Genomic DNA, 25,181 nt, shown 5'->3' with positions numbered 1-25,181 from the left:
TGAGGAAATAACTTTAATAAAAGAAAATAAATACCATGCTCCAGATGGTAGTTACAGACATGGGTCACTGTTCAGCCAAAAAAACAAACACAAAACTAAACACAGACAATTTAAGTTTACAATGTGACATGGGTTCACAATTAAAAACAACAAAAATGAGCATTTCTTCTTTCTCTCCCAGTGTGGCGTTCAATATGGCTGCAGGCCCTTTTTTATTAACATTTCTGTGTAAGACGGAGGACACAACTGTGACATCACAGCGCCATCACCTGGCCTCATAACTGCTTCAAACTTGTCTACAAAAGTACAGTGGACATTTTCCCTGATGCTTGTATTAGGCATTAACAAAAATAAATAATATATGATCAGAATGCACTAAAATGCCCATGAAGTCAAAAATAAACTCTTACCTTTGATGTGGTATTTATTTTCATAACTCCAGTTTTGTTTTGATAGTGATTTGTTTTTGCATGCAGAATGAACACAGTGAAATGAAGCTGTTTTAATAATTGCTCTTGTGAAAAAAAAATCTAAACATACTTTGGGAACTCACATTCAAATCTTCACCATAACTGTCATTACACACTCCCCGATGCATTTGCTGCATCTAATCCCACATAACTGTAGCATGCATTTCACATCAACATCAGATCAACAAAAACAAACATTTCTTCCCATACATTTTCTGTGCAGCTCAACATCCACCTGGTCCAGTTGGTATAAACTACAAACATTTTTACCTCATTTGACCTTCCTTTTATCCTATTCGGATAACAATTCCAAAAAGCCCTTGATTGTGCTGGGGTAACAGTTACATTAGTCTACATTAGCTAAAGTAAATAAAAACAATTACTTTTTAACCGATGTATTAGTTAGTTGCATATAAAGCAATTTTGACACTGGTGAGGAATCAAAATCTGCCACATGTAAATGAACAACTCTCTGAGAACCAATGTATTTCATGGAAATAAAGCCGCAGGTTATATTCTGTTTTATCAACCATGAGTGCGAAAATACCAAAATGAGGGGCGTGTACTCTGTCAGTGTTACAGAGATCAGGTGTTTTTTAAGCAGGCAGCAGATAAATTAGTACATATATACATATATACACACACACACACATATACATATATACACATACATACATATATACATAAATATATATATGCACAGATTGTCCACCAACTTTATGATATACTATTATACTATAATTACTATATATTTTTGCATAATTTCTCATTTGCATGAACACACATATATACATCATACACACACACACACACACACACAAACACATTTATATAATATATACAAATATATATACAACAGACACAAATAGGCATTTGACACATTGTAAAATGCCTATTTACACATTCATTGAACTTAGGTGTTGGGTGCAGCCTATACACAGTGCGGCTTTGTTTCCATGAAATAAATTGTCTTTATTTACCTAGATTCTTCATGCATTGCTGTTCTCAATAATCATTTGTGATTTCCTAAAAAATAAAACTCAGTCATTTCAGTAAAACTTGGCACATTCTGCAAATAAGTTATTGATTAGACTATAGATGTATCTACTGTGTAACAGATCAGTTTGGCCATCAGAAAGAATAAGGAAGCCAACATTTTTCAAAATCATCCAGATATATCAGTTTTAGTTACTGAAACACACATGATAATAATAGGAATAGGAATAAAATAACCTTAGCACGACCTGAACAGCAAAGAGTCCCATATTTGGCCCCAGGTTTGAATCCCGTTTTACTAAAATGAGAATTAAGAGCTTTATCAAACAGGGTCTCATCTTCAGAGGATTAAAAAAAAATTACTAGGAAAATACGTGTTTTCCTAAAAGTTGGTACACTTTGTAATGCAGTAAAAGTCAGATAGCTACTTGGTACTTTACTCTATTGGTATTTCACTGGAACAAAGAGAGAAAAAGACATTCCGTTTTCAGTGACCGGGTTTATGAGCAGGTCAAGTGTTTCACTGGCCTGTCTGCAAACCAGATGTGAGAGCAGGAGAACATAAAGTGATGAGCAGAGGAAATCATTTATCATGTATGGGATATGGGAAAAACTACAAGTAGTACTCTCAGTACCAGCTTTCAGTGAAGTGTACTGCAGCTTATGTTGTATGGGTGAAATTAGTCAAAATGTACACCAGAGGTCACCAACTATATTTGTCAGAGGGGCAGTATGTTTCTGGAAGGACACTTTAATAAAATGTTTAGAGTTATAAATGGTGAGGATTACTGATTGTTATCTAAGTTTCAGTTATCGTTTTTTCCAGTTGCTTTAATAGTGGGCACCTCAAGATATTTTCTCTTTGATCCTTACAATTTAGGAATTCAGTTTTGGGCCGGATTGGACTGTTTGGCAGGCCAAATTTGGCCCGTGGGCCACTAGTTGATCATTGGTGTAAACTATCCACATCCTTTTCTTTAGGCTTTGGTCTGAAAACAAAATTAATGAGCATAAATGTAAAATAATGGTATGCTAATTAAATACAGATAAAAGTGTACCAACCTTTCTAGAAATTATAATGATCATGCCCAAATGTAAAATATTGGTAGGCTAATTAAATACGGGTAAAAGTGTACCAACCTTTCTAGAAATTGTTTTATGTATGTATTGGTCTATAAAGTCCTGGTCTATAAAGAGGGTGTGTACTGTCTGATGGAAAATGATGAAGTCCTGTGAGTGTTCAGCTGTAGCTGTATTTCTAATACTACGAATTGTTAAAGACCATCCAAACAATAGGATTCTGCATTTGCCCTGTGGTATGTGAAAATGGTGACATGTGCATGTTTATTATAGTGCGTAAGGAAACAAACTCCAGAACTGTGTACATGTTAGTGCTTCACATTCCCACAACATTAAAGGGATAATGCCCTTAGCATTTACAGAGGTCTGTGTCTGTGTTTTTGTCTAATTCAGAAATGAATTAGACAAGCATTATGTTTCTCAATCTTGCAAATGAACATTGATTTAAAAAGTATTTAATAGTCACAGTCACCAATCAGGTTGAAACTGCAGTTATCAGTAGTTTGAGGGGAAACCTTTCGAATCAGGCTGCAGATGTTGCTCGAGGTTCAAGAAGTGTGAAGGACAAAGTCAGATTTTTTTTTTTTTTTTTTCAATTTTGTGAAAAAAACCCCTGTAGGTATCATTAGATTTTTTTTTTAATCTCAGGATTATATACACTACATGTTTTGGAAAAAGTGTTCAGCTCCTTAGGAGTTCCTGGTGCAACACTGTCACCCTTGGGGTGAACAATCGTTTAGAAACAAAACAATCTTGGAATGACATTATTTTTTTTAAGTAATGGTTTCCAAGTGGATAAAAAAATATCTAGATAGCAGGGACATAAAGGAAAGGTTGTTTTTAATCCATTTGTGCGCATGAGAAATAAATGAATCAAGTCTGTTGTGGTGTCTTGTTCAAGAAAATGAAAAAAAACACCATTCAACCATTCAAGTGTATGTGGTGAACTTAAGGAGCTGATTCAGTCTGCGTTTCATTCGTCTTTTCCTCACTCTGAGCTGAAGGTGACGTCTGCTTGTATATGAAAGTCAACAGGAAGAGTGCTATGTCGTGTGAGCACCAGTAGCCTGTGTGTGAGGTAACAGCTGACCAGTAACGACTCTCCACCAGACCTTCTCTGAGCTCAAAGTCGATGCGTCGTTCCAGCTCCACTGCAGAACAAACACAGACGCAGTGAAATTACACGCCAGCTCTGAACCAACGTCTGTGTCTGTGTTGTGGACAGGTGTGCAAACTCACGTGACGTGTCAGGTGTGGGTGAAGTGGGTCGAGTCATGGTGGAAAGGCCGTAGGCTGACTGACTCTCTGCCCGTTTCTGCTCCTCTTCCTCAGTGTTTGTTCCACCGTCCAGCCCTAGGGACACTGAAGGCTGGCTGTTGGAGCGTGAGAAGCGTGAGAAGAGCATGCCACTGATACCTTTGCCGATGCTCGCCGCTCCTACGTGAAGATGGTGTAAAGAAAAAAAAAGAAAAAAAGAAATCAACTGCTGCAAAACTGCACAAGTGAAATAAAATGCAATTATCACCAACCATAGCCCCAATAAAACACAATAATAAAACAATAAAACTGCAACCTGTCCTCCATCCTTCCATTCGGGGCATTGGGAACGAGGTGTCCACAAGGTGGCAGTGTTCATCATAGCAAAATCTATTACTAGGCATAAAATCCTCCTAGACAATACCCTACTCATAAATTTGTCATATTATTTTTTTCACTGTTATAAAGTAAAATTTAGAATACTTGTATGTATGTGTAAAATTAGTATTTTTCTTTTGACAGTAATTTTAGAAATAGAGTAATAAGAAATATTACTACTTTTTGCAATTTTCATCCAATTGCAGATGTTTCTTAATAAATATAAAATAGTTTTAATGTGGCCTACAGTGTCTTCAAATTTTCTGACTATTTTTGCTCAACATATTACTATATTATTAGCTATGTTTCCTGGCATTTTCTACCATTAAAATATCACAGTAGAAGCAATTACTACAGGTATTTATTTTACATTTTTAATGGTATCTGGCCTTAATAAATCTTTGGACAACTTTGGTGAAAACCATTTATAAATTATAGTTGTGAACAGACAAAAACATTTTTGATGATGTCATACCCAGTATGCTGGCCTTGCCCAGGTTGGTGATGGATTCTCCGTAGTGCCTGCGGGGAAGAACGGGTGAGGTGCTTGGGCTGGGGATGCTCTCGGTGTCAGACGTCGGCTCCTTGATTGGATTGAGGAACGTTGGTCCGATCTCATCATAAGGAGTGGGATTCATGGCACTCCACCTGATCGAGACAATACACGTCAATCTGGAGCGCTGGTAAGTGACAGGATGTGACATTAGAACGCAGGTGTTCAAGTCTTACCAGTGTATCTGAACGGGGGCGACATTGCTATAGTGTTTGAGGACGAGGGGCTCCAGTCTGTAGGCCTGTGGAAGGTTGTAAAGCAACGGTTGATCTTACAATCTGATTAAATATATAATGCATACAAAACTACAGACGACAGAGACTGACCACAGGGTCGGTGGGGTGGAAGACGTTGAAGAGCCTGCTGCAGATGGAGGTGGGCAGGATGTGGTCCTGGTGGCAGTTGGTGCCAGGGCGGATCCCCCTGAGGGCCAGGAACACAGCAAGAGGAGAACCCATGCAGAAAAAGTTCTCCACCTGTCAAACAATCAGAGCAAAAAATACTGTAAATTCTAAATGTGAGACACACGTCATCATTGTACTACAGTGTGGACGCACAAAACCAACAGTTTACGTGTTATTTTTCCTTTTTATGGTTAAAGGAGACACACATGAAATACAAGGTTCTTACCATAAATTTAAGAGCTGGAGGAGCTGATGGTTTGGACGCTTTTAAAGTGAGAAGCTGGGTTTCCAAAAGTCGCAGTCTGATAAAGCAAAGAGGTGATCATAAATTCCAAAAATATTATTTTAAAAGAAACAAAACTCTGCTCTTTTTCCTTGTCAAATGTGATGCCCACCTATTCCTTGTGAGTCGGAGCTGCTCCAGAAGATGTCTCTCATCGTATGACATCCACCGCAGGTCCGGCTCCTCCTCAGAAGGGTGATGTTCTTGCAGGCAGAAGCGCACGGGGTCCCAGCCCGTCATGATGTCGTAGGTGATGACGCAGCCGAGGGAGTGGGACACTATGGACACCTTACCTCCCTGCTTCTCAAACTCAGGATTCCGAGAACAGAAGAGTGTGTAGAGTCTGTTTAGCTCCTGCGTGAGGGTCTTGGTGATCTGAAGAGAAAACAAACGATCAGGTTCAGTAGAAGTGACAGTCGATGTGATCAGAGAGATTTCTTTTTTTTTTTAAAGTTTCTGTCTCTTACTTCATCTCTGTAAAGTGGGCTGTTGTAGTACATGATGTCCATCGCACTGCTGTTCAGCAGATCCCTCAGTCCCCTCACCTTATCAGGTGTGATTGACTCCACAGTATCTACAAAAACAAACAAACAAACAACCAACACTGCAGGTCAAAATACGGGTGTGAATGTTCACAAAGAAACCAGCCAACAGGTCAAAATACAGATGTGAATGTTCACAAAGAAACCAGCCAATCAGCAGTCAAACTGGGAAAATATTGTTCCATCTTTCTGACATATGGCATTCAAACAAATTTTCCAGGGAAGGAGTTGGGGAGCAGAGCAGACAAATATGTTGTCACCTGACGCTATATGAGGAAGAATAGGTCTGACTCTTCAGATGTTTTTATGTCCTAGATTATGATGTTACCTCTGTGTTAGAGACATAGGTACGATTGAACAGTATGCAAGTTCCGACTTACGGTGAAAATCGAGCATGAACAATTTGTCAGTAAATATGCGATGCAAATATGTCTTACATTTTTTTTAATGGACTTTCAATTGCATAAAGCACATAAATAAAATTTTGAACAAAAAAAACTTCAGTTCCACAGATTATTTGTTATTTCAAACTAACCTCCGTCCAGGGCGAGTTTGGAGCGCCACTCAACAGGCAGGAACTCCACGTGCTCAGTGTTTTTTGAAAAGTGCTTCTCCTCCATTTTCCTGACGCCCTCTCTCAGCCTGGACAGACACAGAAAAGAAAACACAGAAAATAAGACAAAATATAGAGAAAGAAAAGAAACCCCAACTTTGTGACGTAGTTTCTAGTAAAGGCTCTGAATGGAGGAGCGTCATTCCTCAGATGTGTTCAGCAATGATGATGGTTTGTTTTGTTGCTCAGCAGAGGAACTGTCAAGATAGAAATGATGACATTCATTTCTTCACTTCACAGCTCACTGATGCAGCAGTAAACAGCAGACACGCTACGGCTCCACTGCTACTCCTTCTATATATGGCAGCATTATCTATGTAGGAGGGAGTGGGTGAGGTTGGTTATGGATGGGCCTGTGACATTAATGATGTTTTACTGGATGATATATCCTCTCACAAATTATTGCAAATGAACGATATTATTGTCAACATTATTTTGAGACCAAATGAACCACTGGTGTAAAGGTAATATATCATACAAAAGTTTCAGATGCAATACATTTGTTTTCGCATGAGTACTTTTTACGATTCTCAAATTTCCAAAGGTACCTGAATGGCCCTAACATTTCTTATGGTATATGAACGCCTCTTGTTATGGACACGCCCCCGAGTGGGCCCCTAATATATACAGTATATATCTATCTCTGTCTCTCTTTATTTATATACACACATACATATATACAGTATACATATACGTATATATACATAAATACATATATATATACATATACATATATACACATATATATCTTCTTTTTCTTTAATATATACATATATATAAATATATATATACTGTGCAATAATGACATTAATTCAATAATGACTGACTACAGGCAGTATCACAGATCCTCACATGATGGTGCGACTCCAGGCAGTATCACAGATCCTCACATGATATTTTTAATATTTTATATGCCTTGCTTGCTTCTTTCGAAAAATCTGGAAATCTCAGGACAAAAATGCAACAAAATTTTGAACGCTTGAATGACAATAAAAACTCGATCCATCAATACCAGAGTTCAGTCATTGGGGTTTCACCATACACTGTACAGTATTTTGCTGTGTTTTAAAGGTTTCTGTATCTGCTTGTGCTGCAGCGTCTTTTTTTGTTTTCAAGTGTTCTCAATGCTCAGCACGTATCCCCTGAACACCTTCAGACAGACCGACAATAAAACACAACAGCAGGGGAAAACAGAGAGTGAGAAATATGGAGGACGAAGGAGCGGAAAGTAGAACAGAATACAGAAGCTGCAGGTGCAGGAGAATCGGGAGAAACAGTTAAAAATAACTGTAACCTGTGTCACGTCGTTATTTTGGATTTACTGTATGCAGGACTGTTGACTGTATGTACAACACCATGATCCACGCCTTTATTTACCATTGCGTTACTGTTCCGCAATGACATTTACTCTATGTACATTTACTCTACTCTTTACTCTATTTACTCTCTGTAAACTGGTTTCAAATGATTCTGAAGGGGGAAAAAAGGAGAGTGAAATGACCTGGAACACCCATATGATCACACCAAAACATGCTGTTTTCTTAAAAACAATGCATGTCTGCTTTATGCCACAAAAGAGAAGCAATATGACATAAAATTACAGGAGCAGAAGTAAAAAAAAAACAAAAAAAAAAAAACGGTTTTGCCTATTAAACAGAAACCCAGTATAGAAAACAAGTACTACGTCTCTCTGGCGCTGTTCATTGGTTATGCTTTTTTAAGTCTGAACCGAATGAATAAATCATGCAACTCACATTGCAGTGTTTTTAATGATTCTTCCTTGGTCCATCTTCTGCCCGATGCCATGCACCACGAAGACGATGTGTGTGGTTTGAGGGGATCTGTCCTCAGGCGAGGCCTCCTCAACGTAACCCCGATGGAGCCGTGTACCACTGCTGGAGGCTGGAGACAACGTCATAACAACAGGATCAGATAATACTGTTGACTGGCTGTTTGACTGCAGCGTTAAAAAAAACCTATTATAATTAATAGTACTTGTGTCATGCATTCTTGCATTAGGAATTTTCGAACCTGAACTTTGAAAAACACTTTTGGGGGTTGGACAGTATGGGGCACTGCAGAAAAAAACTGTGGGGAAACTCTGAATTAACAAGACACAATAATGTCAAATGAGAAAAAAAAAAAGAAAAGAAAAAGTTACCAGTAAGAGATAGATGGCTGTTGAAAGCAGAGCTAAAATATGTGACAGCAAAGTTTTTTTTTTTCCAAATTTGGGGAATGTTGTGTAACAGGATTACAAAACCCTTATGTTATTTGCTGTTTGCTGTATATTTGTTGCTGTTTGAAAGACAAAACCCTTATGTTATTTGCTGTATATTTGTTGCTGTTTGAAAAACCTAAAGCATTTCCTTCATCAGGATGTTTTTGACAATTCAATCAAAAGTCCTTCAAAGACCAGAGTCCATTCTATAAAACAGCGATCATTAACCTGCGGCCCACAGACCAAACGCGGCCCTCTACACAGTCTAATCCAGCCCATGAATGGACTGGAGAAAATATCGTGTGGTCCCCACTATTGGAGCAACTGAAGAAAACTGAGACTTAAATAACTATCAGTAATCCCTACAATGTATGACTCTTTTTACAGTCCACAGTGTTAATTTGTTCATTCAACATTTCTGGCCCTCTGACAACTGTAGATGGTGACCCCTGCTCCAAAACCTAAATATTTGTTGTTACTTGAGAGTAAGACCTGGTTCTGTCCGTAGTTCCTGTGGAGATGTCGCGGTGGCATTTAGAGAAAAACTATTTTATGACCACAAACCTTTGGAGAAACCCAGTTTCTGGGTAACCGTGCGTGCAATTTTTGAAGTGGTGGCATCACTGTAGAGGTAGACTTCATCCACGCTGTGCCAGTCCACGTGGGTCCTGCTCAGCTTCAGATAGTGAATTGCTGCAGAAGACAGGATAAGTGGGAAAGGAGAAAAATTAAAAGAGCGCTGTGTAAAACACCTGAAGATCTGCAATGCTGTTATGGCACAGCATTTTAAATGTTGTGCAAAAAAAAAAAAGAATACTCTAGGGTCACTCTAGCTTAGAAGCTCAATCAAATGCAGTCTGGTGCATTGATCTGCAAGAAAAAGAAACAACCACTACAAACCAGAACTGCATGTTTCAGCCCTCGCTTGTTGGTCGTGTTGAGTCTCACCAAACCAGAGATGACCATTTATTTTCAAAGGTTGAATTTTTTATCTTTTTTATTCAAGTGAGAGCAGAGATATGGCTTGAGAGCAAAGCACCACTAAGACTGAAGAGGAATAGTTGGAAACTGTTTACTAAGGAGTCTGGCTTAATAAGCTTGTCCTCAAGACATACTCAACAGTCGTATTCATCATGAGGTTTGTGAATGCAATGTTCCAGTGCTCAGTCGTGTTTTATTTTTTGCACAACTCTTAATTACCAAATCTAAGGATTTAAGGCCGTTAAGAATGGGATCAGATCCTTGCACAAACACTATGCTAGTTTGGATGTGTTTCTCAACAACAATGGAAACATTGTAGAAGAAACACTGGGTTATTACTGAATTGCTCGAGTTCTCTTGAGAAAACAAAGACAGTCTGAGACGTCACTTAAAGGTTTTTTTTCCCACACATTTGTTTGTAAATGTCGGCACCAATTGAAATCAGTTTTCTCGTGATTTTTTTTTGGCACATGGCTGTGATATTAATGTGGATCGGGCTTGTTAGGGGGAAGATTCCAAGTTCAAATCCAGCCCGGCCTGTGGTCTGTTGAGCAAGCACTGTTTCCCTCAAGTCTATGGGTGCTCATTGCTCTCCAGTGATTGGTTAAATGTCAGCTTATATACAATGACCATTAAACAGTCGGATGATTCTAAATCTATTCTAATACCTGGACAATCCATAGGAGTGGTCAAACAATACGCAGTGTTACAACTTCCTCCTAATGTCAGGAGAATCTCCCTGGTTCGTGTCGCATTGCAAGGTTGAACTTTTTGCAACTCCCTCCTAATGTCAGAAGAATCTCCCTGGTTTGTGTCGCATTGCAAGGTTGAACTTTTTGATGTCTGGTGGATGATTTTCTTCATTAATGAAGAAAAAGAGTGTCGCTGGTAAGCCATGTGGTGCTAAGTAATTATTAAACACTAACTTTTTTCTCTTGAGCAACACCATACATTATAGTGGAGACTTCAACTTTCTAAAACCAAATTATGGGAAAACTCCACTGAGACACTGTAATAATGTCTTCTGACAGACTATTAAGACCAGAGAAGAAAAACCATGGTTGTATTTAAAATGAGTTATGACGCACAAGGACACTTCTGACTGGCTTAATCAGTACAGGGCTGTTAGACAGAAGGTCTGAACTTCAGACCATGAAAAATCACCTAATGAAACGGAAAATGTTTCCTGCACGGTGAAGCGACAATTATGACCTGTGCAGAGACTTCCTGTTGGCCAGTACATTACAAAGACAAAGAACAGGATGAGGAAACAAAATGGACACTAAAGCTGGCGTCGGTCCAGACAGGTCAAAGCTTTTTTACTGAGTCTGCTCTCTAATGGCTATGGGGAACGTCTGAAGGATATTGGTTGGGTGATCATGTCATGTGAGGTGTCCAAAACGATCACTGTTGGAATTTCCATGTTGTTTGGTTCATATTGAAAATGAAAACTTTCTGAAGTCGTGACACAGACATTATGAACTATTGTTCTTAGTGGAGTACAAATCACATTGGATTTTTTGTGTCTGCAGGCTTACAACATAAAGGTATTTTGTGAAATAAAAAAAAGCTAAGTAGTTGTGGTTCCTCTGTTTGGTTCTCACATCACTAACCAACAACTTATAGCTAAGGTGATACTGAGAGAAATAATAAAATAATCAAGGTTTGAACCAAAAAACTAAATAGTCAAATGGTCGACTTGAAAGCCGTTTGTTTGACATGGAACCAAGTTATAGTCTAGTGTTCACTCTGACTAAAGTTATTATAAAATAAAGAAGGGTATAAAGCAGTGGGTTTGTATAGATTGGGATTCATTTGGTTATGCTGTTAATGTAATCAGTTGCATAAAGAGAGTGACTAAATATTTTCTTTCTACACTGGTTTTTGGTCAATTGTCTCATTGGGAGATTTTGAAGTTATGATTATTTAAATAGTGAACAAATGTTTCACAGGGTGTTGAACTGCTTGTGTTGTAGGTCACTATGAGGTGCCTAAGATACAAGCCCAGGCAAAGAACCCTGGGTTTAGATTGTTTAAGAGGTTCAACCCCCAGAACCAGGACAGTAATGGATATAGTAGGGGGTTACGATAACACAGTGGCTCCTCTGATGGGCACTTCCTTTGTGTAATGGCTCTAAAGAAGGAATCTTAGTTAACTGTAGGAGCTTAAAGATGTGCTTCATTAAAGACAGTTAAACTGCCTCGAAGAAAGAAAGCCATAAGAGAGAAAGTGGGTGACGACGTGTAAGATGTCATGCTCTTGTATAGGTATTTAACCGTGTAGTCCAAAGACTAGACCAGAAAGAAGAAAAGAAACAAACTGTCAGTTTTCCTCAAAAAGCAGCCACAGCAACAGTAATACCAAACTCTGGTAATCATGGTAACAAAGGAAAGTTCTAGCAGCTAGGCCCAGTAGTGGCTGGAGAAGGGGAAATAGGAGCCACTTTATTTCAGCCGTCCGACTGAGCCTAGGTCTAGTTCTAAGTCAGAAAATTCTATAAGGGCTACACCACAAACAAAAGGAAAATCTAGCTCCACACAGTAACATGTATATTCTACTAAGAGAAAGGGTACAAAAACTAGCAGAGCTAACAGAGCAGAAATAAAAAACACAGCAAATTAAGTGGCATTTACAGTACCTTGACAGCGTTTGCGCTTGCGACATGTGGTTTTAGCACTCGTCTGATATCCGCTCCATTTGAACAGAAACGGGAGGTAGAAAGGGGGCAAGTGGGAGAGAACTGACAACCGACAGAAAGTGAGTTATGGCCATTTCCCTGGCGTCAGTCACACTGGCTACCACTGTCATCACTTTTAAACAGGTCCATCTATCAAACAGCACTGCTATCAGGTTTCCACTTCAAGGTCCTGGAAACATTTGACTGCAGGTACAGTACAAATAAGCTGTAAAGATCTTTGGTTAACGGCTGAGGTTTAACTCGACCTGACTCTGCAGTCAAACGTGCAGCGCTGCTTGACACATGTCCACGATGACCGAGGTAAACTCTCCCACATTACTGAAACTTTATGTAGCCTTTCATTTTACTTTAACATGATGCTTTAAAACACTGTTAGCATAACATACTGTATTTTGTTTCCTTGTCAGTGCTCAATCAGACTAGAACAATGGGGAATAATGGGATCTCTACATATTGGGACCATAACAAATAATACCCAAAAAACATAATAAATGATACATTAACATAAAAAGCATAAACACAACAGGACAAAAAACAACAACACTTCAGGCAAAATCTATTAGCATATATATAAACATGGAGACAAAAGAAACATTTATTTTCTTTATATTAGAGTTGTCCTAAATGTTGCCAAAGACTCAAGCATAAAATCATATACACTTTAAATGAAAAGTTGATCAATATTGTGAATCTTGGTTCATACATTGGGGGAAATATATTGGTTTGGTTTATTCTGTGTCACACTGTGCGTTTGTGTGTAATCTGGTAAATGAAAATATCACTTATCAACTCATAAGACAGGTAATAGAAACAGAAGAGGTGAGGGAACCACGGGGAAAGGGCGTCGTAGAATCCTTATTTCATCAACCAGATAAGTACACATTCATTTCTAAATATTTGTATAAATATAAAGTCCTGTGGGTAATAAATCTGTACAGCGGTTGTGCGACAAAAACAGAGTTCTTTTGACTTTGTTAAACAAATCAGTCAGCATGTCGGCTCTGATGACGTCATTCACTCTGGTTCACAGACATGCAAAGTCAGGGCCGTCTCCCCTGACGTAAGGTGAAAGACTGAGGAAGAGCAGCAGAGAGCTGCTGAGTGCACCGGATGTTTGTTTGCTAGGTTTTAAATGAGGTCCATTTGGGCATAGCGGCACTGATGGAGTCAGTAAATTCCCAAGAGACCGCAATATTCTCTTTCATCATCAAGAGGATTTAATCACTGTTCCGTGTGGTATATTATACTGTAGTGTATGATAATTCTTCCAGACTTAAAGCAGAGTAAAGCAAGAGTGTGAAAAATCTGGCTAAATATAATGGCATGAAAAATAAATTAGAATCATTTGTGATTATTCTAAATATCTTATGTTATAAATGTTTGATATGTGATGAAAGGCCTGAGGCTGTGCACCTTCAACCCCCCAAAATCTATAATTCAATCTACTATTTTAAAGACAACCTTGAGAAAGTTTATAGTTTATAGTTCCAGACATGGTTGTTATTAAAGGAAATGAACTGGCTTAATTTAGCGTCTATGTAATAGATGTTTGGCTGTGCACTGAGCCGGGGTTAGGTTTGTAATTTAATGTTAATTTTAAGAGTGTGACGCAGTCATTCCTCACAGACTGTGTTGACAGAATTGAGAGATGTTGCATACATTTAAATACCTGTAAATGTAGAGTACACATACTGTAGCCCTCTCCACTGCATACTCTACATAACACGTCTCACACTTTCCAAAACAAACACCTTTATCCCTGATAATAAATGGGCAGGGCCCTAATCAAACACTGTCAGAATGACACATAATACAGGTGGCTACTTTTATTAAAGGTGCACACAATGAACTGTAACTGGAGTGTTACTGTGGCCAAAAATTACAGATATCTTCTATATTTCTTTATCTGTTACTATGGTCAACTATCCTACTGTTGTTCCAGTATAACTGAGTGTTGTGCTGGCTTATTGTTCCAACAGGACAGTTCCAGTATAACTGAGTGATGTGCTGGCTTATTGTTCCAACAGGACAAAACATCAAACTACAGCGTGTAACAACAGGACACACCACATTGCAACATCATGGTAGCACAGAACACAGGCACGTGTGCTGATAATCTCTTCTGATAGTAACCTTCTGTCTTAGTTACTAACTGAAACACAAGCAGGGTCCTTAGAACATAAGATAAGAAGAATAACATAAAGCAAGTGGAAATGTTATACGACCATAGGTCGAAACCTCTCTTTCTCCAAGAACCACTTAAGTGAATGGTCGAGTTGAGTGGAAAAAAAAAAAAAGATAATTGAATAAAGAACACAACTCTAAACATGTCATACAGTGATAAATACACACTGCAGCTTTGACCCTTCTTGGACCAGCCGAGGTCACATGACATGGTCTGCCTGTGGTGCATTAGATGAGGGCCTAAAAATGTCACAAACCAATCTGTGCGCCCTTGAGTAGAATATGTCACACACTATAATTCTCTGTGTGGTCTGTTTGTCCTCTCTGAAAGTTTATAAACTTCACTGTATATGTGAAACATCAATTACCATTAATTTAGTGAAATTATATTTGCAAATCATTTCTCAAACCTAACAAGTAGTGCAGTTCAGAATGACTGAAGTAGATCATTCCCAGACTGAGAATAGCAATTTTTTACAGGTAGATTACACATAGTAATTAGAACCCAACTTAACTTGGAATGTTTAAGATCCATTGGTATTTTATTTCGATTAACGATACAGTCACTTTTAGTACAAAATGTCGTAAATTATGAGTAACACTGAAGGCTGTGTCTAAATCCTCAACACACTTCAAAATGTTTTGGTTTTCCTTAAAAACCTTAGCTACTGAGTGAAGTAAATACAGTCAAAACTACAGTATTTCAACTTTCCTAAATACAATTTCACAACCACAGCTGGAATTGGTGAAAAATCCATTTTTAAAGTAGCCATTAGAAAACTTTTTTAAATACCGAGGCCTCGGCCTAGTGGTTACAAGATTAGGGTTGACTGAAAGGTTGACGGTGCTGATCCTGTGACTAACAGGTCTGCAGTGTGTGATCACGCACCAAAACTCTCCCTTGTCCCCCTGGTGCAGTAAGGTCCTGTTTTAGTGGATGGGTTGAATTCGGAGATCATTTATACAATGACTTAATATGTTTGTGACCTGTCGATATTAATTAATGTGACACTTTATGTTTAACATGTGTCAAGAAAGGTTGAGCTCAGTATCCAAAGGTCATAAACCGAGTGTATCATAGCAGGCTATAAAAATATAGTTCCGCATTCCGCAAAAGAAAGGGGAAAATGTGTCGAAATGTGTAACAAAAACATGAGACATGTCTCTGATCCAGGGAAGTTCAAAAGGTCAAAAAGTGTTTTACCAAACCTATTGTGGACTTGAAAGAACTCACGAGAGGAGCAGAAGAGTTTTTATCGACTAAGCCGGACTGAAGAAGGATTATTTCTCCGAGTTTGTTTTGCCACAAGAAAAAATTGGATTATTTCTCTGCTTCCTCACGTCACAACTGCCATCGGACCACAAGAGTGCTTCTCCCAGGGGGAAGCAGCCCTGTACCGGGCGGCTTAGGGCGTCGGCTCTTCCAGAGCAGTGAGGACCGAATGCACCGAGGGCCTAAGGTCGTGTCCTCTCCTCTACTACACCACCAGTGGGCAACAGGTTCAGAATATAATTTTATTTTTGACACAATGCCACAGCACATTTAAATTATATTCTGATCTGTATATTACACTGAAGTGATTGAGTATTTACATTATTTTTTTTATAAAGGGCTGAAATTTGCTTATTTTCTGTGCCCTATTCTTTCCAATAAATAAATTCTTATGAAATTAAAATCATAGATTGAAAGAGATTTTGTCATATCAGACATGGCCTTGCATACAGTAAATCCAGGGTCTTACGCGGTTAACATCATAGAAGATTCACCGATGGTTTAAGTCTATTCTCTGAAAAACCCAGTTACATGGCCCTGACACCGGTGAGGTGTTTTAAACAATTCCAGCAATCAACAAGTGCCAGGATCATGAGAGGTGAGCTGTCATGAATGAGTGTGGTCGCATGGAGCACCCCGAGCACCAGGCTGTTCCTCGGTAGTGCACGTGCGGCGGCAGCGGGGCGGCAGCGGGGCGGACACCCAGACGGACGACAGACAGGAGCCGGACGAATCACCTCGACCATAGGCCTACGCAGACACGCGGGTGACTGCAGGAGGGTTTCGAGTGAGGGACCCGGGGAGTGAAGTGGCACAGCCAGCACCCACTCCGGCCCCACGGGTTCTTACCCCTTACACGGAGGGCCTAACAAGCTAGGAGTGGGCCCGTAGCCTGGGATCTAACACATGTAAGATTTAAAGGTGGATAATGACCTTTCAAGGTAACTACTCTTTTGTTAAGAAACTGAGAAAACTCACAAAATATTCCTGGATTTTTTTTTTAAATATTTTATACAATTTTCCTGTTGGGTTATAAAGGTTACTATTTCTCTTACATGTGCCCAAAGTTGATAATGCAGACTTGACACTTCTCTTCATTCTTCTGTCACTCGCTATATCTATTTTTTCTTTCTTCTTCTTTTCTCTGCTCTATTTATCTATCACATTCTAGCACCCACACATTCATCACCACAGAAGGTCCCACAGATCTGGCTGCTGCCTTCAGGAGGCTGCTGAATCAATGGGCCTCTGTCTTATTACTTCTCACAGCTATGGCTTCACTACATTTTTCTGAGCCAGCTCTACCAGACAGACATGCCAGAACGACGGAGGCCACAATGAGCTGCACCTGCTTCATCCCGGGGAGGATGACATGACAAAAAACTGCAGGCTCACACGAATGCAACTGCTCTACTTATGTGGCTGTGCATTAATACTTGAGCAGGCAGGGCTGAACGTTTACAACTCACATGATTTTATGACTCCTAATAGCGTTTTGGTGGAGTTGGAATTACCTGTGATGGAATAAAATTTTAAAGGAAACGTGTTAAGCCCAAGAAAAACAGAGAGTATTTATTTACTCTCAATCTAGGATGAAATAAGCAAAGCTTCAACCGAGGATATGCATAAAATATCTTTATTGTCTTGTCACTTTTTTTTTCTCAAATCACTGACTTTAAGACTAGCTTAGTCAAACTGCTGCCTGCAGGCCATATACGGTACAGACCCAACCTCACAGTGGTCAGGTCTGAGGTCATTTAAGAACCAAAGAGTAAAATCAGAAATTCCTAAAGAATGCAACACACTCTGTAGCCTGGTAAAATAAAACCCACAATGCATCTTGTGTGTGTAAGGAAAGGTTGTGTTGAGAAGTAATGTAAATGTAAATATACAAGTATGTTGATACATTCATATGTTTTGTCCTTCAGCAAATTGCTTTTGACAACACATGGCCAGAAGCTACTTTTGATGTTTCAAAAGTATCTGAAAAGTAGCACATTTTAGTTTCAGTGATTCTACAGAACGGAACAGAACAGAAACGGGCTTTTCCATGCTGGTGTTGCTGATTAGATGTTTTTACTCACTAGTGTCAATGTGGTGATGTTTATCATAATAAATGTCAGCGATTTCATTTATAAATGCCAGTTAGTGCATCTCACCATTTTTGCTGTCAACAGTCTTCACCACCAAATCCGTTTCGAATGTGTCCTGCATGTGTTGTCCGCGGAAATGGTTCAGGTGCTCCTGCTCGATGAGTTCACTCTCTTCTTCCTCCAACGGCAGCCAGGTACCGTCAATGAACCACAGGCCTCTCATCACTGGGATGTGATCTTGTTCTGCGACATGGTGAAAATAATACACAAAACAAGGGTTGTGAATCCAGAAACCTCTTTGTGGGTAATGAATAAGTTACACTCTAACTGTCTGTATTTATTAATTTTTTATGCAGATTTGCTTCACAGTAACACCATCTGTACTACAATTTTCTGAGAAGTGAGAGCTTTTAAAGATTAAATGAATTTCTTTCTTCACTTTGAAGACTAACATCCCCAGAGGGGCCGAGTCTCTGCGGCTCAAAAAGAAGGTCAGCTTTGATTAGTGTTTAGTGACATTACAGACTGATTCTCTGGTGGCGCAAAAGCAGGAGGCACTGTAGGCATGTTTTTGCTAAAAGTACAAGAACATTTCTCTACACAGTGAAAATCCCTCTATGTCAGCTTTTTTTTATTTTTTAGAATAATCAATACCAATATCACTAAGATAGTAACAGACAAGAAAGACACGTGGACAGTGACTCATAGTACTTTGTGGTCAATAATTTGATGAGTAGCAATGTTTCACAAAACATGTGATTTTTGTGAAATCAAAAAATGCCCTTTGACCTTATCTACTGTAGATTAGAACGTCAGAACATGATGTTGAAAATGTCAACATAGTAATGAGTGAGTTCAGAGTGGGAAAATTAATTGAATTATTTACAAAATAAAAACTTGTGAGATGTGGACTGATCTAGAAGTGAAGAAATTTGTGTTATGATACTATATCCTGTAGGGTTAAATCGTGCTTACACAACAGTGTGTTGGCATTGTTACAGGCTGTGCTGAAACATCACAGCGAGGCGCCAACTTCACAGCATGAATGTTCAGGAATCTAACTGCTTCTCTATGTGTCACATGGTGTTAACCTTCAAAACATCCAGCTACCAATGAACCCTCTCATCCAGGTCAGATTTTCCAATGCTCTACAGTGACCGCCTTCATTTGTTCACAGCCTTTTCCCTAGAAATATTCATGAATAAGTTAGTGCAGATCAGCTGCACCTAATAAAAGTGGCTTCCTCGAAGTTGTGTAGACAACATCTGATGAACTGAATTAGTCATTACTTAGCCTATAACCACAATTGTGTTTGCATGCATGAGCATTTGCAATGTATGAGCTAAAACAGAGTTTTAAACAACTGATAATTTTACAATATATTTTAGATCATTTTCCAAATATACTTTGGGTAAGTTAAATTTATTGTATTTATCCACATATTTTTAATTATATTTGGGGTGAAGAAACTGATCAACCGTCCAACCACAGAATATATTTAATTACAAAATTAATGCTACCATCATTATACATTTTCCATTTTTAGCAATACAATTCTAAAGCCTGGCTTTGGGAATGTCAGGATTAGAGCCCAGTCATGCCTTAGAGGAGATTGACTTTTGTAAGTAAACATCAGTCCAAAATAATTATTTTGCATGTTGATATAAATATGTCAAATATGTGGTTTGTGTGCCAAAATGTGATGTAATTATTGTGATAGAGACTACAGGAGCAGCTCTGCGTTATAGTACGCATTGAAGTAGCATACGTGCAGATAAACAGTGATGCTGGTGGATACATACAGTAAGAGATGCAGGGAAAAAATAGCTCTAACTCACGTTTCCAGTAAACAGGAAGACATTCTCTCTCTCTGATGTGCACTTCATACAGTCCACCTCGGACACACACTGGGTCCACATTGACTTCTGTACTGTCTGGTTCCCTTTCATCAGAGGACACTGTGGATGTGTCCAGGGACCCTGGGCCTTCGTTCTCGCTGTTCATCGCCGTCTCCTCTGGCAATGTACCGTTCAATCCGCCGCTCTCCACACCGTTTGTCGCACACTCTTCCTGGGGTTTTGCCGCTCGCCTTGGGTTAAGCTCGCAGTATTTCCGATACGCCAGCTCGATGTTCAGGGAGTCGTGTCCGACGAAGGACTTCCAGGTCTTCTTGTCCTCCCTGTAAAACCACCGCACCTCCTCGGGTGCAAGCTCAGTAACTACGTCGTTGAATCGCGGTCTGGAGCTATTAGACCTCGACCTCTTTCTCCTCTCGAACAGCGGGCTGGCGTTGTTCCCATCGCTGCTGCAGTACTCCAAAGAGTCGCTTTCCAGAAAGCCATCGCCGGGGGAGCTCAGGTCCAACACCAAGCCTCCATGATCGCTGTGGATGTCGGCGTGAAGAGGAGGCAGATGTCCGTCAAGCCCCGTCTGAACAGGGGAAACATCTGCCGAAATCGTGTCCATTGTAGGACTCATGTGCTGACAGCACGGAGACACATCGCTGTCCAGTCGCCACTCAGTGTTGTTGTTGCTGACCGAGCTTTCACTGTTGGTCCGAATGTTGAAACTGCTCATAACTTATCTGAGCGACCCCGCTGGCACCTCCTCTCGTCTGCCTCTTCACCTGCCCCAAAACTCACTACATCACAACTATCACAACATCTTATAATACTCTAAGCTTACACGGTGTAAATTCAATAACGAATAAAGACATTACAACTGACTGCTGCTTCATTTTGGTGAATGTATCGCTGCTACATCAGCTTGTTAGCCTGCTAGCCGGGCTAAGCTAATGAAGCCGTTTAAAAGAAAGCTTAAAAAGTGTGGCGTGTTATGTCACGATTAAACGCGAAACCACGTTTTAACATTTCTTTCTGCTTCCTCAATAACATTCCCAGACATTAGTCAGAATACTTCCCGTCACTGTATCACTCCAGGCCGGCTTTGACAGCAGAGAGAGGGGTCGCTAGAATCCGAGTTTGCGGGTGGTACAAAATTACTGGCTACTCAAGCCAAATGATGTCCGTGCGCGTTCACGACTCCGCCACAGATACGCACACAAGCCTTCAGTTTTTAGTTTTAGCGTTAAATAAAATTGATGACAGACAAATACATTTAACATTGTCGTCATCTGTAATAATTGGCTGCCTTCATTAAGTTACGTTTCATCTTCTTTTTATCCTTTCATTCGTTAAGATCTCGTTCCTTTGAAATTGGGATTTTTCGGCAAAGCATTATATTATAGAATCTTCTAAAATCTGCATGACTAGTTTGTGCTTCAGGTATCAAACAAATTCAGGGCTAATCTAAAACAGTCTACCTGAGCAGATAATGACGATAACATGAACAAAAGATTACATTTATTTACTTTTTTTTAGATAAAATTTACCCCCACATGCAAATGTTTGCTGTTGCTTAAGTAAGCGTGGACGCGCAGGGCAAACATTTCATGCTGTAGCCGCTAATCGCAGATCGCCATGCTTCACAGATTTATTCTTAACAAACCTCTCTTGGAGACAACGCCGTATGTGGGCACGGCTTGACAGCAGATGCATAATTACGTGACGTTGTCGAGGACGCGCACGCAGAAGACATAGCCTGCGTCATTCTGTAGTTGGAGCCAAAGAAAAGCTAGACATACCGCCGAGAACGCCGTCCAAACGTCTCAAAATTGTAATGTTTTTATGTTCCCTAGAAAGTGCAGTTCAACCTCTGTAACATTCAAAAGCAGGTGGTTTCTAACACATACAAATGTATAGACAAAAATAAGAACAGGATATCTGGGTGTTAACACCGAAAGAGACACTTTAGCCAGGAGTTTTAGCATCCACCCATTGCAGTAAATAAAACATTAAGAATGTATTTATAGTACTTGTGCTATGACTACAATGTAACCATGGGACAACGGAACTATATTGTTTTCATGTATGTACCCTGGCTTTGCGTGAACTTCACCTTGTTTGGAGTTTACTTGATAACCTACAACCTACAGATAGATAGGTACTTTATTGGCTTCACCTTGTCTGGAGTTTACTTGATAACCTACAGATAGATAGGTACTTTATTGATCTCAAAGGGAAATATTCCCTGAACCGAATCCTAGCCACTAGTCCATGAGAGAGAACACTACAGTAGGCAACCCTGAACACAACATAAATATTATAACCTGCTGGAGATTTTGCTGTTATAACACACATATATATATATATGATCATATCTTATTTCAATTTTCATCACAATGTCTGCACTGATTAACCTGCTGGAGATTTTGCTGTTATAATTAATTTTTTCAATGATAAATCAACAAATAAATAAATTGATTATTCTTCATTTTGGATTCAAGCGAATGTTTCAGAAATATGATTTTCCTGCTTCTTATCAATCCCTGATGGTCTAGTGGTTAGGATTCGGCGCTCTCACCGCCGCGGCCCGGGTTCGATTCCCGGTCAGGGAACATTTACTTTATTTGGCCACTATTGTGAGCTGACTTACAATCGGAAGGTTGCAGGTTTAAATCCACCANGCAATACTTTAACTTATATTTCGCAGTTGTGTTTGTTATGGGCATTTTAAATGTAATTGTAAGTAATTACTTGCATATAGTAGTATATAATGATTAAAATAATGATTAAATTCATTTTCCAAGTGTTTTTCTATTACGTTTTATCCAAATACTTTTCTACTTAGTATATACCTTTACGTGTATTGTAATTTTGCAGAAGCAACTGTAACACTGTACTGTAGCAAATTTTCCGACAGAGAATTTCGATTCGTATTCTGAAATAGTAAACTATTCTGATCCTGCTGGGCACTAGATGGCGACAAACGCTTGTTAATTGTTGTCGCTCTACCGCCAACACTTTCCACCAGAGTACAGCAAAGATCTGTTAAAGAAGACGCGCTCCTACCTGTAAAGGACTATGTTAAAGCACGGTGACTAACTAGTATTTAGTCACAAGAACACAACATTTCGTAATCTGCTCTGAAAAGAAGTTAGAATAATACATGTTATCGAATACACCTTTTTGTTTTCTTGGGATAATAAATGTAGATAGTTATTTTCCAACTACTAAAATCTGAAAATTAAACAAGCAGCCATGTTTCTCTTGCCTCAGAGTCATTGACCTTCAAAATCTATTTAAAACGAGTGTTCTGTTGCTGACAACTGTGTTTACACGAGTGTGTGTGCGTGTGCAGACTGGTTTTGTATCTGTGGACATACTGTAAGCATGCATGTGTGCTCGTGTGTTTGTTTATGCAAGTGCATGTGTTTGCATAATGTGTGTTTTGTGTGGCGTCTATTTGTGCGTTCACTGCACGTCCAGGTGATGAAGGGGCCATCGTGTGGTCTGTGGAGAGAGAGACAGAGGGGGGGAGGGGTAGAGGCAGCTGTATTTGGAATAAACAGAAATTATCCCACTGTGTTCTAATTTACTGCAGAGTGGGAATTAAACTTTAAACTCGGCCCAACCCCTCTGCAGTCCAATTCTGCATGCTTCTGGACATCAACAACCACTTGCACAATGTGCGGTGTTCCACTGTTGTCATTCCAAAAAAAAAAAAAAAGGAAAAAAAGTCCAACACTTTAGTCTTATATTCACACCTGCTGTTGGCTGAAAAGGTAGTTGTAAAATAGTTCTTTCTAGGAAAATAACCGTGTAGAACAATGTGAAGGCCTTAAATATGTAACTCCCCAAATGATGTGGAATATGTTTTGCCACTGAGCTAAAAGTTACTGTGGTGTATTTACAGGTATACAATACGTTTGTTGTTGCACCATTCAGTATAAAGAACTTCTGGATAAAATATGCCTTTCCAGAACCTTCTCTCGTTGCAGGTCTACACTGCAGGATGACATGTGGCTTTCATATAGGAATTAGTCAAATTCCTCATTTCTGGCAAACTCGAAAAGGTTGTTTCTCTCCCTCTATCTCTCTCGCTTTCTCCCTCTAGCTGTCCTGATGTTTTCGCAACCACCGGGCTCACCACCTGGATGAGTGGATGACAAACAAACTGCAAATTTTCCTTCCAGTAACTGACCAACTAGATATTTATAACCAGCTGGTCACCTCCCCCAAACTACTGGGCCCCCCTGTCCTCATATGTGGCTGTGAGAGCTCCCTTTAAAGATCACTTGTGTCACTTTTGGCTTTGTTCTTAAACAAAAAGAACTCTGCCCCTCATCTGCCGTAATTGGGGCGACTCTTGGAATGTGCTTGATGTCTCCGCGTGGGCCGTTCCTGCTTTAAACGACAAGAAAAGGTTGCTAGGACAAGGAAGACTGTTCTTTTTTCAACCCCATATATGTTTTTTTCCACCACCACTCTTTTTCAAGATGAAGAGCCTATTAAAATAATAAAACCCCACAATCATGGTAAAGGTAACAGGCTGCCGATCCACTTCACTGCCTCAGCTCACTCCCTCCGAGCTGCACCACCTCACTAAGGTGGGATGGTTGGATGAACTACAAGGCCGTGCTGCCGCACATGTCACCGGCAGTTACCGAAGTGATGTTGACCATGGGCAGATGGTTGAGAGGGGATTGGAGGGTGTTTACTGCATTGTTACTAAAGGGAAGCAATTTAGAGTTCAAATTCCCCTGACAAGGGAGGGAAAATGTTGAAACAGTAGTTGGCAGCCTCCCAACAGCCTGAGCCCCTAATCACTTTCATTAATAGCGAATAATCTCAGAGTGCTCGCTCTGTATTCTGGGAAACATTAAAGTGTTATATTCAAGACATGTACATCTGGGCAGTCTCCAAAGATTGGTTTAGAAATTTGTCTGTGGCAGTTGAATGGACGGCGGGTGAAAGGGTTTCAGCCTTTCACACTTCAGCTTCATGTCTGGAGGTGTTGTGCACTTTTTTTGAGTTCAAGTAAACCAAATCTTGTTCTTTGGTTTTGGTCATGACTCATTAACTCTTGAATCTTTCACCTTTCACCCCATGCTCCCCTCTGCACCGTGTGTGCTAGCTACCCTGGATAAGTAAATACATGATGTAATACGTGGTTTTCGCCTCCCACCCAACTCCACCTACATTCAGTGGTGATTAAACTGGAGTGCTTTTTAGGTGGGGATAGGTGGGTGTGGTCTCCAGGGTCTCAGAAAAAGAGGTGGAGGAGGAGCCGGTAACAGATGAGGGCAAATAGTG

At 39.7% G+C, this 25,181-nt stretch overlaps 1 protein-coding gene and 1 non-coding gene across 2 annotated transcripts; one reads left to right on the top strand and one right to left on the bottom strand.

Moving 5' to 3' along the window:
- On the bottom strand, positions 1-21,946 carry LOC103378824 (phospholipase DDHD1-like). Its single transcript, XM_008310172.3, has 14 exons — positions 19,866-21,946; positions 18,094-18,270; positions 9,362-9,490; positions 8,331-8,478; positions 6,499-6,605; positions 5,889-5,995; positions 5,534-5,796; positions 5,365-5,440; positions 5,061-5,210; positions 4,911-4,975; positions 4,657-4,829; positions 3,786-3,983; positions 2,607-3,697; positions 1-2,528 (listed from the first exon to the last, which is right to left on the bottom strand). The coding sequence occupies exons 1-13, from the start codon at positions 20,602-20,604 to the stop codon at positions 3,495-3,497; spliced, it is 2,535 nt and encodes an 844-aa protein (XP_008308394.1). The 5' UTR covers positions 20,605-21,946; the 3' UTR covers positions 1-2,528; positions 2,607-3,494.
- A 465-nt stretch (positions 21,947-22,411) lies between these two features.
- Positions 22,412-22,483, top strand: trnae-cuc (transfer RNA glutamic acid (anticodon CUC)). Its single transcript has one exon. It is a non-coding gene; the product is annotated as a tRNA-Glu (tRNA).
- The last annotated feature ends 2,698 nt before the right edge of the window (positions 22,484-25,181 follow it).

Source organism: Cynoglossus semilaevis, chromosome 1 (genome assembly GCF_000523025.1).
Source record: "Cynoglossus semilaevis isolate Cse_v1.0 chromosome 1, Cse_v1.0, whole genome shotgun sequence".
Lineage (NCBI taxonomy): Eukaryota > Metazoa > Chordata > Actinopteri > Pleuronectiformes > Cynoglossidae > Cynoglossus > Cynoglossus semilaevis.
This window is presented reverse-complemented; position numbering and strand designations above follow the sequence as displayed.

Bases quoted from the DNA above. Each gene is read 5' to 3' on its own strand.
- LOC103378824 (XM_008310172.3), bottom strand. From the start codon at position 20,604: ATGAGCAGTTTCAACATTCGGACCAACAGTGAAAGCTCGGTCAGCAAC. The intron at 9,491-18,093 runs GTGAGATGCACT...TGTCTTCTGCAG, and splicing joins GACTGTTGACAGCAAAAATG to CAATTCACTATCTGAAGCTG. The intron at 5,996-6,498 runs GTTAGTTTGAAA...TTGTTTTTGTAG, and splicing joins CAAACTCGCCCTGGACGGAG to ATACTGTGGAGTCAATCACA.